We start from the raw sequence: 14,984 nt of genomic DNA, 5'->3' as shown, positions 1-14,984 counted from the left end.
ACAGACAATCCTACCCAAGCTCAGATCATGACGTCACAGCCAGCCCCAAGGCCACCCCCTCCAGGAAGCAGGCCGGAGTAATACCCACAGCTGACATGCAGCATTAGCTCGGTGCTGAGCCGGGTCATTCATCCTCATGACAGCCCCCTGCAGCAAGTATTGTCGTTACCCCCACTTTACAGAGTTGGAGACTGAGGCCCTGAGAGGTGAAAGGACTTGCCCAAGGTCACTGGGCTGGCAAGCAGTAAAACAGGGATTTGAACATTGGCTGTTGGCTCCAGAGAAAAAAGCACTTCCTGTCTCCTCTGAACCCGAAGGGAAGACTGTCCCTCCCTTCCTTTTCATTTTCCTGTTCAAACACCTTTACTGAACCACTGTGGCCACTTGCCCCTTCTCACCATCTCCATTGCTACCATGCTGGTCCGAGGCACCGTCATCTCACTTGGTGGGGTAACCTCTTAGATGTCTCCCTGCTTCCAGTTCTCCCTCCACAGCTACTCCCCCTCACAGAAGCCAAAGGGCCTGTGGACCGCATCCCTCCCATCTCACTTGGTGGGGTAACCTCTTAGATGTCTCCCTGCTTCCAGTTCTCCCTCCACAGCTACTCCCCCTCACAGCAGCCAAAGGGCCTGTGGACCGCGTCCCCCCTCTGCTCAATGCCCTCCGCTAGCACCCAGCCCACCTGTGCCCCACTGTGCTCTTATTTGTCCAATTCCAAAGATGGAGGAGTATCCGCTATGTGAACAGGAAGATAACATCGACATTTATTGCACACTTACCGTGCCAGGAGTTGCACTGAGCAGGCTCCTTGTATTATCTCGTTTAATCCTTAAAATGTCATGGATTTATACCCCGTTTATGGGTAAAAGGACACTGAGGCACAGACAAGATCGGTCAACTTGCTGAGAGGACCACAGTTCATGAGTCGCTCAGCAGCCTGGCCAGAAGCTCTCCTTGCCCTCACTTTCACATAGAGAGTGGCTAGCCCTTGGCTGAATGACTGCATCCTGGGGTACTCTGCACGCCTGACTGCACATGCGACTTGTCCCCCACTGCCCTCTGAGGGCAGAGCCACACAGCTCCATCATCTTAGGCTCTGGCCACTCAGATGTGATCCCTTGGAGAAGTGAGTTAGTGATGATGATGATGATGATGATGATGATGATGATGGGAGTTAACAGTGGCCGAGAGCTGATACACTAAAGTTTCTCCACCTTGACACCATTGACATTTGAGGTCAGATGATTCTCTGTTGTGGGGGCTGTCATGTGTATTATAGGATGTTTGGGGGCATCCCTGGCCTCTACCTACTAGAAACCAGTAGCACTCCAGAGCTGGGACAACCAAAAATGTGTCTGGACATTGCCCATTGTCCCCTGGGGGCCAGAATCACCCCAGCTGAGAAGCTCTGCTCTAGGCTCTCTACCCTATTGCTTTACTTCTGAGTCTTGCCATCAACCCTAGGAGGTAGACGGAATTGTCCCTACTTCGCAATTACAGGAGGAAATAGAGGCTCAGAGAGGCAAAGGAATTTGGTTCACATCTCGTGCCCGTGAGGCTAGCTTGGGTTCTTCTATCTGTGAGGGGGGTCCCAGGTAGTATGGAAAAAGACGGTATGGAAAAGCAGTTGCCTTCCTTCTTCCAGCCTACCACCCACAATTCCAAATGCGTTAGCAATCTTACGGGAACAGAGAGGCTATTGCAACAAGTGTCAGCCTCTCTGACCAACAGCCCAACGGGGCACCCAAGGATCAGACATCCTTACTGTCCAGTGGGTGCCTGAGCCTGGACTCAAACCCAGGTCTGTCTGATGCCAAATCCATCTCTTCTTGGCCACTAGCTACCTCTGATGGTCACTGTGGCAGAGGGGCCCCGCCAGGCCAGGAGGTCACAGGACTCCAGGACACATGTATTCAGTGAGGGCCCACCCTCTATGTGGAGCTGAGGGAAAGGACAGTCACTAAAAATGCACACAGTCTGCTGGGCCTGACCCACTTCCCATAGTTCCGGGGATGCAGACTGGGCCCACCTGCCCACCTTGCTACCCCGTCTCCCAGACAGGCCTACAGAGAAAGCTGGTGAAAGCGGATGGGGCAGGGACCCAGGGAAAAGCCCACTTCTCAAAAACTAGAGTCCACCAGGGGCAGTGGCACAGTACTCACGAATTTTAAGAAAACATTCCCAAGTTCATGCTGAGACTGCGGCTCCGGGTGTAAACAATACTCCAAGGCAGCCAAGAAATCTTTATGAACTTCCAGGATGTCTTCGATGTTCGAGAACAGGATCTGTGAGAAAAAGAGAGGCCAGAGGACAGCGTTAATCAAGGCTCGGAGGGGCAGCAAAGCCAAGCATTGAAAAAATACAAACCTCGGTGCGGGTGACATTGTAGTCAAAGAAGAACTCTCAAACACCGGAACTGGTTTACCACTAATAGAAATCATCGTAATAACAGAAATATTACCAACATTTATTTACTATAATCGGGATTAGTGACTAATCCTGTGTTAAGAACTTCATATGCATTCATGTAATCTAATCCCCATTATAAATCCATGAGATAGAAACTCATGCCCAATTGACAGATGAAGAACCAAGGCTCAGATAAAATAATATTCCCAAGGTCAAAATCTTGCAAGCAGCTCTACATTTAGTATGCAGACATTCATCACAGTCAGACACAACTGCTGTGTCCAGCCACAGGACAATGTTGAAATTACAAGTATATTTCCACGCACCCATTAAAATGACATGGTAGAAGAAAACACAGTAAGGAAGGAGGTTAGAAATACGCTGTCTAAACTCTCACAAACAATATATGAGATTCCCTGTTTCCCCACATCAATCTAAAAGTGTAAAACACTAATACACTTTGACCCAGCAATCCTACATTTTAGAATTTAACCTTCTGATCAGTTGTTCCCAACAAGGGGCAAGTTTACCCACCACCCCCGCCACACACACACAGGATATGCAGCAATTGTCAAGGGATATTTTTGGTTGTCACAAATTGGGAGGAAAAGGGGTGTTTCGTAGACAGAGGCCAGGGGTGCTGTTAAGCCTTCCTGCAATGTACAGGACAGACCCCGCAATGAGCAATTATTATTATTACTTTGCCTCTCTGAGTCTTTTATGATTGTATTTTTAAAATTATTATTATTATTTTCTTTTTTAGAGACAGAATCTCGCTCTGTCGCCCAGGCTGGAGTGTGAAGTGCAGTGGCACCAACTTGGCTCAGTGCAACCTCCATCTCCAGGGTTCAAGCAATTCTCCTGCCTCAGCCTCCCGAGTAGCTGGGAATACAGATGCATGCCGCTGCGTCTGACTTTTTATGTATTTTAGTAGAGACAGGGTTTCACCATGTTGCGCAGGCTGGTTTCGAACTCCTGAGCTCAGGCAATCTGCCTGCCTCAGCCTCCCAAAGTGCTAGGATTACAGGCGTGAGCCACCTCGCCTGGCCCTCATGATTGTATTTTTTTTTTTAAGAATAGTCCTAACAGCCAAAAACTGGAAATAACTAAAATATCCATCCACAGGAGAATGGAAAAGTAAATTGTGTTGCATTCATACAATGGAACACCACACAGCAATGAAAAAGGGTGAACCACAGCTACACACAAGATCACGGGCAAAACCCTCAGGCAGGCAGGGACACGAAAGAGCTCACTTTAATGTAGATTTCAAGAACAGGCAAAACCAATCCATGGTACTAGGAACCAGGGATTACCTTTAGGGAGGGAGGACTGACTAAGGGGGGGCCCAGAGTGGGCAGCTGGGGCTGGGAAATGCTCTCTGCCTTCATTTGGGTCATGGTTACACTGGTGCATTCGTACGTAGACACGCACTGCATTCAGCACTAATGATTTGCACCCTTTACTGTATAAGACTTCTACCTCATTAAAAAAAGGTAATTTTAAAAAACTGTAATAAGTTGCAGCTTAAAATTATAATAAATAATTTGTAAACTATAACAAATAGTGTAATAAATAAGTGGAATAAACAGGAGGTGCTCAGTCGTATTTGCTGAATGAACGAGTGAATAAATGAATGCAGGCACCGAGTTTAGATCCCAGTGCATGAACACACACACACACACCCCACCCCCAGGACGAGCCATGCAGAGACCTTGAGCAAGTCCTTGACATCTCTAAGACTCAGCTTTCTTATGCAAATAATTCGGTGTAGAGTTGTCAACATGCAAGGCCACCGTCCAGATTAACCAGGGCGTTTGGGGGGGGAATGTCTTCTATGACCGAGTCCTTTGTGTGCTGTAAATACTGGGCACCTTGGACACCAGGACCCTCAGAGCCCTGAGGCCTGAAAGGCGGCTCAGAGAGTGAGGTCACACAGAAAGCCAGGCCTGGAGAGCCAGGCTGGGGCTGAGCCATGCACACAGAAGGCCTATTGATCTCCTCCTCAAACTCCCCAGAGTCACGGCCAAGGCCAAACTGGACCCAATTACTCATCAGCCCTGCCTGGACACTGGATGCCCAGGGCGGGAGTGGGGGCCGGGGCTGCCAGGAGAGGGACTGGAGGTGCCAGGCTCCCAGGGGCACTTGGGAGAGGATTTTCCACTGGCTCGAAGCCAGAGGGCCTGACACGAGGAGCCCGGAAGGGTGGGGGGGGGGGGGGGGCGCGTCACACTGAGCACAGAGGGAAAGTCTTGGGTTGGAAAGCGGGGCCCGGGGCTGATTCCTGCTGACATCCACCAAGCACAGCTTGCTCACAGGACAAGAGGCCTCCAGGGGCTGAAGGGAGCAAGCTGGGGCAGGGCAAAGCTGGTGGCCAGCAGCCAGCAGATGACACGCCTCCCCCTGCATGCACACCCTCTGAGCATCGCACAGGAAGAGCAAGGCACAAAGCAACACAGATGCTCTAGAACAGGGACCAGCCCGAACGTCCACACCTTGACATTCTCCTCCGTGAGGCCCTTCTCCACTGAGTCGGCCACGTTCTGCCGGATGCGATGCAGGAATGCCTGGAGGAGAGAAGCAGAGAGAGGTGAGTGTCCGCGTCTCCAGCTCTCCCATGGACGGCCCTACAGAAGGCTCTCAAGTTCAAATGCCAACTAGGATCTGTGAGGTACCACGGGTCCAGGGACACAGGCAGGCGACGAGGAAAAACGTGCTCTGCTTACACCTGAAACACACTGGAGCAGCCCTCACTCCCACACAGTCACCAGGGGTGTACTGTGCACCCACGATGCCAGGCCCTGCACTGGGCCCTGAAGATACAGCAGAGAAAATCTCAAAGCCCCTGCCCTCGAGGAACCTTCGGCCCAAAAAGATACACACCTGCTTCCTCATCTAGGCGCGCCTCTCAGACTCTAATTCATTTCCCCTTTCAATTTTTTTTTACTTTGCTTTACAATTTAACCTCTGAATAATAACACAGTCACATGGCTCAAAAGTCAAAAATACAAAATGGCAAAAACCACAAAATGGCAAAAACATAGAAAGTCTCTCTCCTTACCCCAGCCCCAAACCATCTAGTTCCTCCCCAACCCCTACAGGAACCCCAGCTACTAGTTTCTTGGGTATTCTTTCAAAAATCTATGCAAAAACAAACACACACACACATACACATCTATTCCTTTTTTTTTTTTTAACCTCTTTAACACACCAAAAAATAGCAACATACACTGGATGACCCGCACCTGGATTTTCTACTTAATATAGCTCAGAGATCCTTCCAGATCACCTCACAAGAAGCCTCCTTGCAGATGCCAGGAATGTACTGTTTGAATGGACCATGGTCCTTCTACCACCCTTTCAGGGGCTTGGAACAGACAAATCACATCTCTTCTCTGTGAGACGCAGCAGACGAGTGTGACGATACCAGGGCAGGAGCGACAGGGGCTGCAGGAGCCGAGGGTGCACCATTCACGTGGGGCCACGTGGGGAGGCCGCAGGCCCAGGACCACCAGAGGTTTGGATTTGGGTGTTTTTGTTTTTGTTTTTTTAATGAAGCCAGAAATTAGAATTTTTTTTAAAAGAAAAGTCTCCCAGTTTTGAGGTGCTGGTGAAAAAGCCGTCTGTTATTGCAAGGAACTGGATTTTAGGGGTTGTGCATAAAAGTGGGGAGACCAGGGCAGTAGAGTGCAGTGGTGCCAACAAGAGATGATGGTGGCCTGGCACCAGGTGGTGTGGGTGGAAAAGTGGCAGAAAGAAGAGCTACCGAGGGGTCACACGGATGGGCTGAGAGAGTCACAGGGATAAATGCTGGGGGAAGGAGAGACAGCAGAGTCAGCACCTAAGGGAGACCGAGGCCCAGCACCCACAGCCACCTCCGCCTGGTTTGCCCCCAACTCCAGGATGTGGGATCTGGCTGTAGGCTAACCTGGAAGCAGCCACATGGAGACCCCTGGGAAAAGGAATTCATGGTGCTGTCACAGCCACAGGGCCACGGGGAGCTGTGGGGCCTATCAGTCACCTGCCCTGCCAAGACTGATAACAGCTTGAGGGTCCACGGGGGGGCTGTTCCAGGTGAGCACATGGTCTCCCTGTCACAGAGCCCAGGTGCAGGCTGATTAAGACAGGGGCTGCAGGAGCCTGTCTCATCCCACCACGCTTGTCTAGGGAGATCTCTGAGTGCAGGAGAGATGGGGTGGACAGCCCAAGATAGTGCTGGGGTCGGGGAAGCAGGGCAGGTAAGCAGAGAGGAGGCTAGCCCTACGCACGTGGCTGTCAGATCCTTTCCATCACCCAGAGACATGACACGTCCATGCCTGCCCCCGGGAGCCCGGCCACCTGCCCAGACTCAAGCCTCTTGGGAGGGGGCGCGATGACAGTCCACATGGCGAGTCACAGAGGAAAGCAAGACACAGGAAGGCAGCTTTGTCTCTGTCCACACGGAGTACAGAGCCATCTCAGCCAGTCTTGGGGCTTTAACTCATTTATGCCTAGTGTTCCATTACTGGAACGCTAAGCTTGTGGGAGTTATTTATATCCTACTCTTCAAGGTCATTGCCAAGGTCTGATTTTTTTATTAAAAAAAAAATTGCAACCTCCAGCATAAATGGGTTAAATCTCCTTTTTTTGATGACCCCCATGTTTATATCCCCAGCCTGGACTTCTCCCCTGAAACCCCCAGACTCTTATCTCCAGCTGCAGAATCAGTGTCTCCACCTGGATGTCCAAACTCAGCCTGTCCAACACTTAATTCCTGACCTTTCCCAAACTCACACCGAGCTCTTCCCCACTCAATTAATGGCACCTCTGCCTTTCAAAGGCTCTAACCAAAACCCACTAGCTGTCCTCAGCCCCTCTCCTCTGACACTCCATTTCCAATACATCAGCAAATGTTACCAGCTTTACCTGACTACTACAACCACTGGTCCCCATCTCCACAGCCACCCCCACAGTCCAAGCCATCATCATCTCCTGCCTGGACTAACACAGCCATTTCCCTCCTGGTCCCCTTCACCCTCCCAAAAGTCTGTTCTCTACACACACAGCCAGGGAGATCCCTTAAATATGTACAGATCAGTCAATCCACGCCTTTAAAATCTCCATGGCTTCCCACTGCACTTAAAATCCAAATCCTTCGTCCCCATGACCTTGTCCTTGTTAACCTCTCTGATCTCATCTTCCAGTACTTCATCCTCCCACACACCTCAATATAAATAATCTTCAGCCACACTCTCATTCTAGATTCTATCCACCTGCCAAATACACTCCTGCCTCAGGACCTTTGCATATGCTGTTCCTGCTGGCAAGATGTTCTCCGCCATTCTGCCCTGAGCAGCCTCCTCATCCATCCGGCCTTAGTTCAAATGTCACCTCTGCCAAGAGGCCCTCCTCTTCTTAATGCAAACTCCTATCTTCCCATCTTGCGTTAAGAGCTCATTTGACAAATGAGGAAACTGAGGTTAAGCAGTCTATACAAGCTCCTAAGGGAAAGGCCAGGATAAGCAGGGATCATGACTGGGATGAAACCATAACCCCCAATCCAACAACAGAGGCCAGGTTTGGAAACTGGTGAGTTTGATTTTCAATCACGGGTCCTTCCTGCTGTGTGACCTCAGGAAAGTGCACTAGCCTCTCTGAGTCTTCATTTACTCTTCCCAGTGGAATCACAGGAATACAGCACCTTTTAGAATGTCATGGGATAAAGTGAATGGAAGCTCCCTGAAGGCAGGGACCCTGCCTGTCTTGTTCACAGCTACGTCTTCAGGGCCAAATGTAGTGCTCGGCAAATAGCAGGTGCTTGAAAATCAAAGGAAGGTTTGGAATGTGCCTGGCACAGTGCCTGACACATAGCAGAGACCTCGACTCAGGCTCCTTGGAAGTCTGCAGATCCTGTTTTTGAAATGACAATGAGTGGAGGGGACAGGGATGGGGGTTCCTAGAGGATGTTTTAACAGGGCCTGGGATACTGACAGGAAGTCAAGCTCCAGCCTCCCTAGACTAGAGGGAGACAAAGGCAGCCTCACCCAGCACAGCCAGGCAGGGCAGGAAGCTGGGAGTGCCACACTCCGCTGGCCTAGATTGGGGCTTCCTGTCCCAGTTTCTTCACACGAGCTCTGCCACCGCTATTGTGCTGCAACAATGGGAGGCTCGGGCCACCCACTGAGGAACTGCAAACAAGCCGGTGTGAAGGCCACAATGGGCAGCTCGTGACCCGGAAAGAATGGGCAGCAGAGGCTCTGGGCCCAGCCCTCCTGCTTCCCAAGGCACGACTGGCTTTTCCAGGCAGCACAGCGTCCCCTGCGCTGGCAGGGATGGTGAAAGACCCTCCAGGGCGACTCTTCCTTTGTCCAAGGCTTGACAGCTTTGAAACGCTCAGGTCAAAAGCAGCTCTCATCTCCGAAGCCTCCCTTAGACACAATACTGTTCTCAGGATTTCCAGGGCTGCCTGAGAAACTCCTCCAGCCTAGGAAGCTTTGCCCATGCCTGGACCACTTGTCCTCACATCTGCCCAAGTCCTCCTCTTCATTTTATGAATATGATGATGAAATACATCAGGGATACAGAAAAGAATAGAGAGAAACAACAAACACCCACAAACTCATCACTACCCAGCTTTGGCAAATCTTAACACTACACCAAATTTGCTTGAAACCATTTGCAAAAAGAAATTCAACAAGTCTGGGGGAGGCACAGACTGGAAACGGGATGAGGAGGCTCTCGGGGGTGCTGGAAACGTCCTATATCTTGATCTGAGCAGTGGTGACACAGGTCGCTGCATATGCAAAGCCCCAGCAGTATGCACTTGAGATTAGTTCAGTTTACCCACAGTACCATGCAAATATCAAACCTCAATGTATTAAATAGAAAAGGCAGAAAGGAATCGTTACAGAGAGAGGTGAGCCACTGGGCACCTTCTCTCCCTGCAAGGTACTTGGAGCTGGTGCTCCTCATTCCCACGCATGCCTCTGCCCACTTACCAAGCCGTGTGCATCTATAAGCAAGAGAGAATACTATTTTGCATGTTCACAACATTTTTATAAGTAGCGTGCTTTCAGCAACTTGATTTTCTCACTCAACATCATGTCTTCCACATTTACCCATGCTGATATGTACACCGGTCAGCATCTGCTATCCAGACCCCACCCTTACCCCACACCACATCCAGCTGCCAGTGCCTGCATCTCTTGGCCTGAAGGCCCCACTCTCATGTGCAGGGCAGGCCAGAAGTGCTGAAGAAGTAAGACTGCCTGGGAGCAGCCCTCAGTGATGGCCAGCAGGACCTGGCATGAAAAGACAGATGAGGAAACTGAGGCACTCGATGGACACTATCTCTCCGAGTGCCTTGATGGATTCAGTTCCAGCGGCCCCCATGGTAACTCGCTTGATGACACACCTTTCTTGGCTGCCTTCTCCTCCCTGCCTCACTCCCCTACTCTCCTGCTGATGCTTCCTGGGGTGACCTCCCAAGTATGCTACTTGCCCTTGAATCAGTCTAGGGTCATGTTCTTTGGGGAATTCACAATAAGACAGACCTCAAGTTGTTCATTTCATTGCTTACTAGTCAAAATTACAGCATGGAGTAACCACTGCCGTGCTACAGACACTTGTTTCAAACATCCTTACTGTAAACAATGGTGCTCAGGTGTAAGTTCTTTCAGCTGTAAGTTCTTTCAGCTGTATACTCACGTCGACTGGGGTATAGGTATACAAGTTCCTCTAGGTGATGCACAGGTTTCCTCGAGCCCAGGTGTTCAAGTTCCTCTAAGTATATATCCAGGTCTTCTGGGGCATGAGAGAAGGACCAGAGAGGCTGTTTACTCAGCTCCCAGCCTGCGTGTTTCCATGGTCCCCAGAGCTCTGGACTGAGCAGGAAGCCACATCATGATTGATTAGTGATGTCTGCCATGGATGTGGCAGGGACAGGGTTAGAAGGCTGATGAGTTTGCCCTCTCCAACAAGCTCCCACTTGATGGAGAAACCAAGAGTATGAGACACTGGTCTGAGGTCAAACAGCAAACTGGTGACAAAATACAGATTAGAACCAGGTCTCCCGATGCCAGGCCAGGTCTCACCCCTGTCCCACCTAGCCTGAGCCCAGTGGTTCTTAACCTGGGGGTGATTTTTTCCCCTAGAAGACATGTGCCAATGTCTAGAGACATTCTGCGTTGTCACAACTGAGGACAGGGGTGCTCCTGGCATCTAGTGTGTAGAGGCTAGGGATGCTGCTAAACACCCTACAGTGCACAGGACAACCCCACAAAGACACAGCTGACCGCAAACCACAGTGCCAAGGTCAAGAAATCCTTGCCTTAGAAAAGGCTCTGATTAAAACCTAGAAAAAAATCCAACCTCTTCCACAGCTCAAAGACTGTCTAATGTGGGCTCTTCACACCCCACTAGCTCAGCTGCAGGCACACTGGTCTCCTTTTTGTTTCTTGAACACACCAGGACCCCACCATCCAGGCCTTCGCACATGCTGTTCTTTGCCTACAGAGCTTTTCCCAAGACATTCAATTGGCAGGAGAGGCCCCTCCTCTCACAGGCCACCCCTGGACCCATGTAAGAGAGGATCTCACCCACAACATAGCCACCTGAACCCTGTTACCCTTCACAGACGTCTCCGCTATTGGCTTGCTCTTATCAATTAAGTATGGATAGGTTTGATCATTCAGTATCATCTCCCTCGCTAAGTATCAGCTCCCTCAGGGCAGAAGACAGTTTCCTTGGCCATCTATGCAGCACCTGGAACAGAGGCTGGCACACAGCAGGTGCTCAAGAGAGACTGGTATGTGGAAGAAGGATGGGAGAGACGGGAAGAAACTGAGAACAGGCTCCAGAAAGTAAGCTGATACCGAGCTGGGAGAGACCACTAGAATAAGAACATCTTTTTAACTCACTAACTACACCTTTAGGCCTTATTATATGCAGGTGCTGCTCTAGGTGTTTTAATCCTCAAACTCGAGGAGGCAGGCATTGTTACTACTATGTCCATTCTAAAGAGGAGCCTGAGGCCCAGCGCAGTGAAGACCTTATCTAAAGCCACAGGGCTGGTAAGTAAAGGAGCTGGGCCTTAAACCCAGACAGTCCCCATCAGGCGCCATCAGTGAGTGACTGTGGACAATGAACCACATCAGCCTTTATAACAGGTAGCAGCTGCCCTTAGGGGTGCCCCTGGGGAGCTGCCACCTGCCTGGAACCCATGGCTGCTGTCGCCTGGGGAGGATAAATCCCTCCCTGGAGATAAAAACGACAGAAAGAGGCCTTGAAGTCACTCCCTGAGACTGATGCCGGCAACCTGATCTGCTTGGGGAGGGGGCCCGACTGCCCCCAAGGACACCTCTGCCGTGGCTGGGGTGACCTCACCAGACATATGGTGAAACTTGAGAGGGCCAGGGTATAGGCTGGGAGCAAAGGGAAGCGATGGGTGGGGGTGGGTGGGGGGAGCTCCAGAACACAGCAAAGACAAAGAAAAGGGGGTGCCCTGAGGACCCCATCCCCAACATGATCTGGGTGGCAGGGAGTTGGAAGCACAGTGTCATGGAACAGCAAGGGCCTAGGAATCTGAGTGATGATAATAAAATCGCTATAATAACAGCAGAAGGGGGTTTACACAGCCTGCCGCAAGCCACCCCACATAGCCCAGAGTCTGGGGAGCTCCCTAACTGCCCAATGACCCCTTCAAATGCCCAAATCCTATGCTCCATCCATCCAAGTTCTGGGCGTTTATCTTACAGGGAAAAATAAATCTCATATGTGGCATGAAGCTTTACCCTCAATATCTGATTTATAATTCCATCACTGGGGGTTTAGTTAAATAAATTACCATCCAGCTCAACAAGGAATGATCATGCTAAAAATAGTTTGCAGAAGTCTATTTAATAACATGGAAAAGGACTGTTGATGTATCCTTAACTAGGAAAAAAAATCAAGTTACAGACAAGTACGTAAAATATAATCTCACTGTTGATTAAATAAATTCTCTCTCCCTAGGCATAGAAAAATGAAGTACGGAAGGAAATACCCTAAACTATGTAGGAATGTGGCCAAAATTACTAGCTGTCCCCCAATATCATTCTCTCCTTTTCCTTTAGAAACAGAACTCCAGATTTAAAAATAAGGACTGTATTTCCCAGCATCCCTTGCGGCTAGGTGTGGGCATGCAACTAAGTTCAGGCCAGTACAGCATACATGGCATATTATGTACAACATCTTGGAAGTATCCTTGTGCGTTGGGGGAGGAATGGGTAGGGATTCTCTTCTGCTATTCCCTTTTCCTACTGATTGGATCGCAAATGCAATGCCTGGAAGTGAAGCAGACATCTTATACCATGAGGTAGAAGCCACGAGTTGGGGAAAACAGAGCAGCATTCAGTAGGCACTTATGTTCCTAGTGATGGTACAGCCAACATATCCGCCCTGGGTCACCTATAATTACAGAATAAGGAAATAAACTTTCATCACATTTAAGACACTGTTATTTGGGTTTTATCACAAGCCACTGAACCTAATCCTAACTGGCAGAGGGGAATTCTAAAGAATTTACATTTTCTTCTTTCTTATTTCCCTTTCCAGATTTCTACAATGAACACGCTACTTTTTAAGCAAAAGTCATTTTTAACATAAATGCATGTTTTTATTTTTCTGGATGGGAGGGGTACTAAACACACCAGGCTCTCTCTCGCCCACCCCATCACCCACCCCAATCATCAGGACCCCTGGCTTCTGCCTTCTCCTCCTTGGACATGTGTATCCCTGTGCGGGGAAAGCAGTGCCCACCAGTGGGGAACAGAGCAGGAGCAAGGCAAATATGAGATGGAAAGGTTTTCCTTCTGCAGAAGAGCCTCTGAGCTGCCGACCAGCCCTCCTTCTCTGAGTCAACTCTGGAAACCTGGGGACCCCGACAAGCTAGCCTGGAGCTTCCACAGCCTGGGCCAGAACACAAGAATGTCCACCACCCAGAGCCCACACCACTGCCCAGGCTGAGATTAAAACCCTCTCCACTCTGTTCCCACCTAGCATTCCTTCATCACGTCCGTGCCAGGGGCCAGAAGCAGAGAGCTATTGGCTCAGAACCAACTGAGGCTTTCCCAAAAGGCCCAAATTTTGGATTTGAAACATTCTCTCCAAGGATTCCACCACTGCCTCATTCAGTCACAGACATACTCTGAGAGGACTGGGAAGAGATAGCTTTTTTTTTTTTTTTTTTTTTTAACAAAGTCAGACTTACTACTCCTTTACTCCCACGGCACATTTACAAAGTCCACATATGTATCTATAACTCATGTCATTATATAGTCCACAGCACAAACATATTGCTTTGAATTGTATCTTTAACAGGCTAATTTCTTCCCGAAAGCATACAAAGAACCCACAACTGAGACCTCCTGGGAACATACCAAGGCACCATCCACCCCGCGGCCTTTGCACTTGCTGTTCCCTTTGCCTGGAACACTCTTTCTCCAGATACCTGCAGGGTCCCACCCTCAATTCATTCCTGTATTAGTCTGTTCTCACACTGCTAACAAAGATATACCAGAGACTGGGTAATTTATAAAGAGTTTTAATTGACTCACAGTTCCACATGGCTGAGGAGGCCTCACAATCATGGCAGAAGGCAAATGAGAAGTAAAGTTATGTCTTACACGGCGGCAGGCAAGAGAGCTTGTGTAGGGGAACTCCCCTTTATAAAACCATCAGATCTCGTGAGACTTACCCACTATCACGAGAACGGCATGGGAAAGACCCGCCCCCATATTCAATTACCTCCCACCAGGTCCCTCCCATGACACATGGGAATTATGGGAGCTACAATTCAAGATGAGATTTGAGTGGGGACACAGCCAAACCATTTCAATTCCCCTCTAGAATCAAATGCCAGTTCTTCTGAGGCCTTCCCCCACTGCTCCATTTGAAACAGACACCCATTCCCCTGCACGCTGTATCTCATCCTCCTCCATCCCCCACAGCACTGCCCTCCACCTGCACTAAGCTGTCTCTTCACTTATGGTTCCTGTCTCCCCTACAAAGTCAGTCCCAGGAGGGTGGCAGCTTGTTTGGGCAGTGTCCACCCACTGGACCTAGAACCGTGCTGGACACAGAGCAGATGCTCAGTAACAAGGAGTTCAGCAGGTGACTGATGGTCAGCTTGTTTGTCCTGCATAACAATCCCACGAGGTGGGCTACTGCATCCCCTTTTTAGGAAAGAGGAAAACAGGGCATGAATCACACATTAGGCTCTGGAGTCAGCCCAGCCTCGCACCTCAGTTGCCTCATCTATAAAATCTGTGTAATGGAGCCTCACCTTGCAAGTTGCTGACATGAGGATTAAATCTGACACTGCTTGTAAATAACTTGTTGCCTCTGCCCACGGTGGGAGCCCCCAGCCCCCAGGATCCAGCCAGGATCACAGGAGGTGCCCAATAAGTCCTCAGTAAATGTCCAGTGAAGGGACGGGCACTTTTAATTCCATGTAGCCCCTGGACCAGCTCAGACCAGGCCCCTTCCCTGGGCACATTTCCTTGGCAGCATTCCTTGGACCTACAGAAATGTTGGAGGCCTTTAAAAATACGTGCATT

The 14,984-nt window shown here is 49.8% G+C and overlaps 1 protein-coding gene across 2 annotated transcripts in view; it reads right to left on the bottom strand.

Moving 5' to 3' along the window:
• The window catches only part of PREX1 (phosphatidylinositol-3,4,5-trisphosphate dependent Rac exchange factor 1), a 206,644-nt gene that overhangs the window by 120,970 nt on the left and 70,690 nt on the right, over positions 1–14,984 (bottom strand). The window contains exons 2-3 of one of the 2 annotated variants that reach the window (XM_032143074.2): positions 4,905–4,976; positions 2,163–2,285 (exon numbers count right to left, since the gene is read on the bottom strand). In XM_032143074.2, the coding sequence (XP_031998965.1) occupies positions 2,163–2,285; positions 4,905–4,976 (195 nt within the window). The remainder of the gene's footprint in view (positions 1–2,162; positions 2,286–4,904; positions 4,977–14,984) is intronic. The other variant, XM_032143076.2, reaches the window with a different exon arrangement.

Source organism: Hylobates moloch, unplaced genomic scaffold, assembly GCF_009828535.3.
Source record: "Hylobates moloch isolate HMO894 unplaced genomic scaffold, HMol_V3 SCAFFOLD_21, whole genome shotgun sequence".
In the NCBI taxonomy this organism is placed as follows: domain Eukaryota; kingdom Metazoa; phylum Chordata; class Mammalia; order Primates; family Hylobatidae; genus Hylobates; species Hylobates moloch.
The sequence above is the reverse complement of the archived record's forward strand: the minus strand, read 5'-3'. Positions and strand labels throughout refer to the sequence as shown.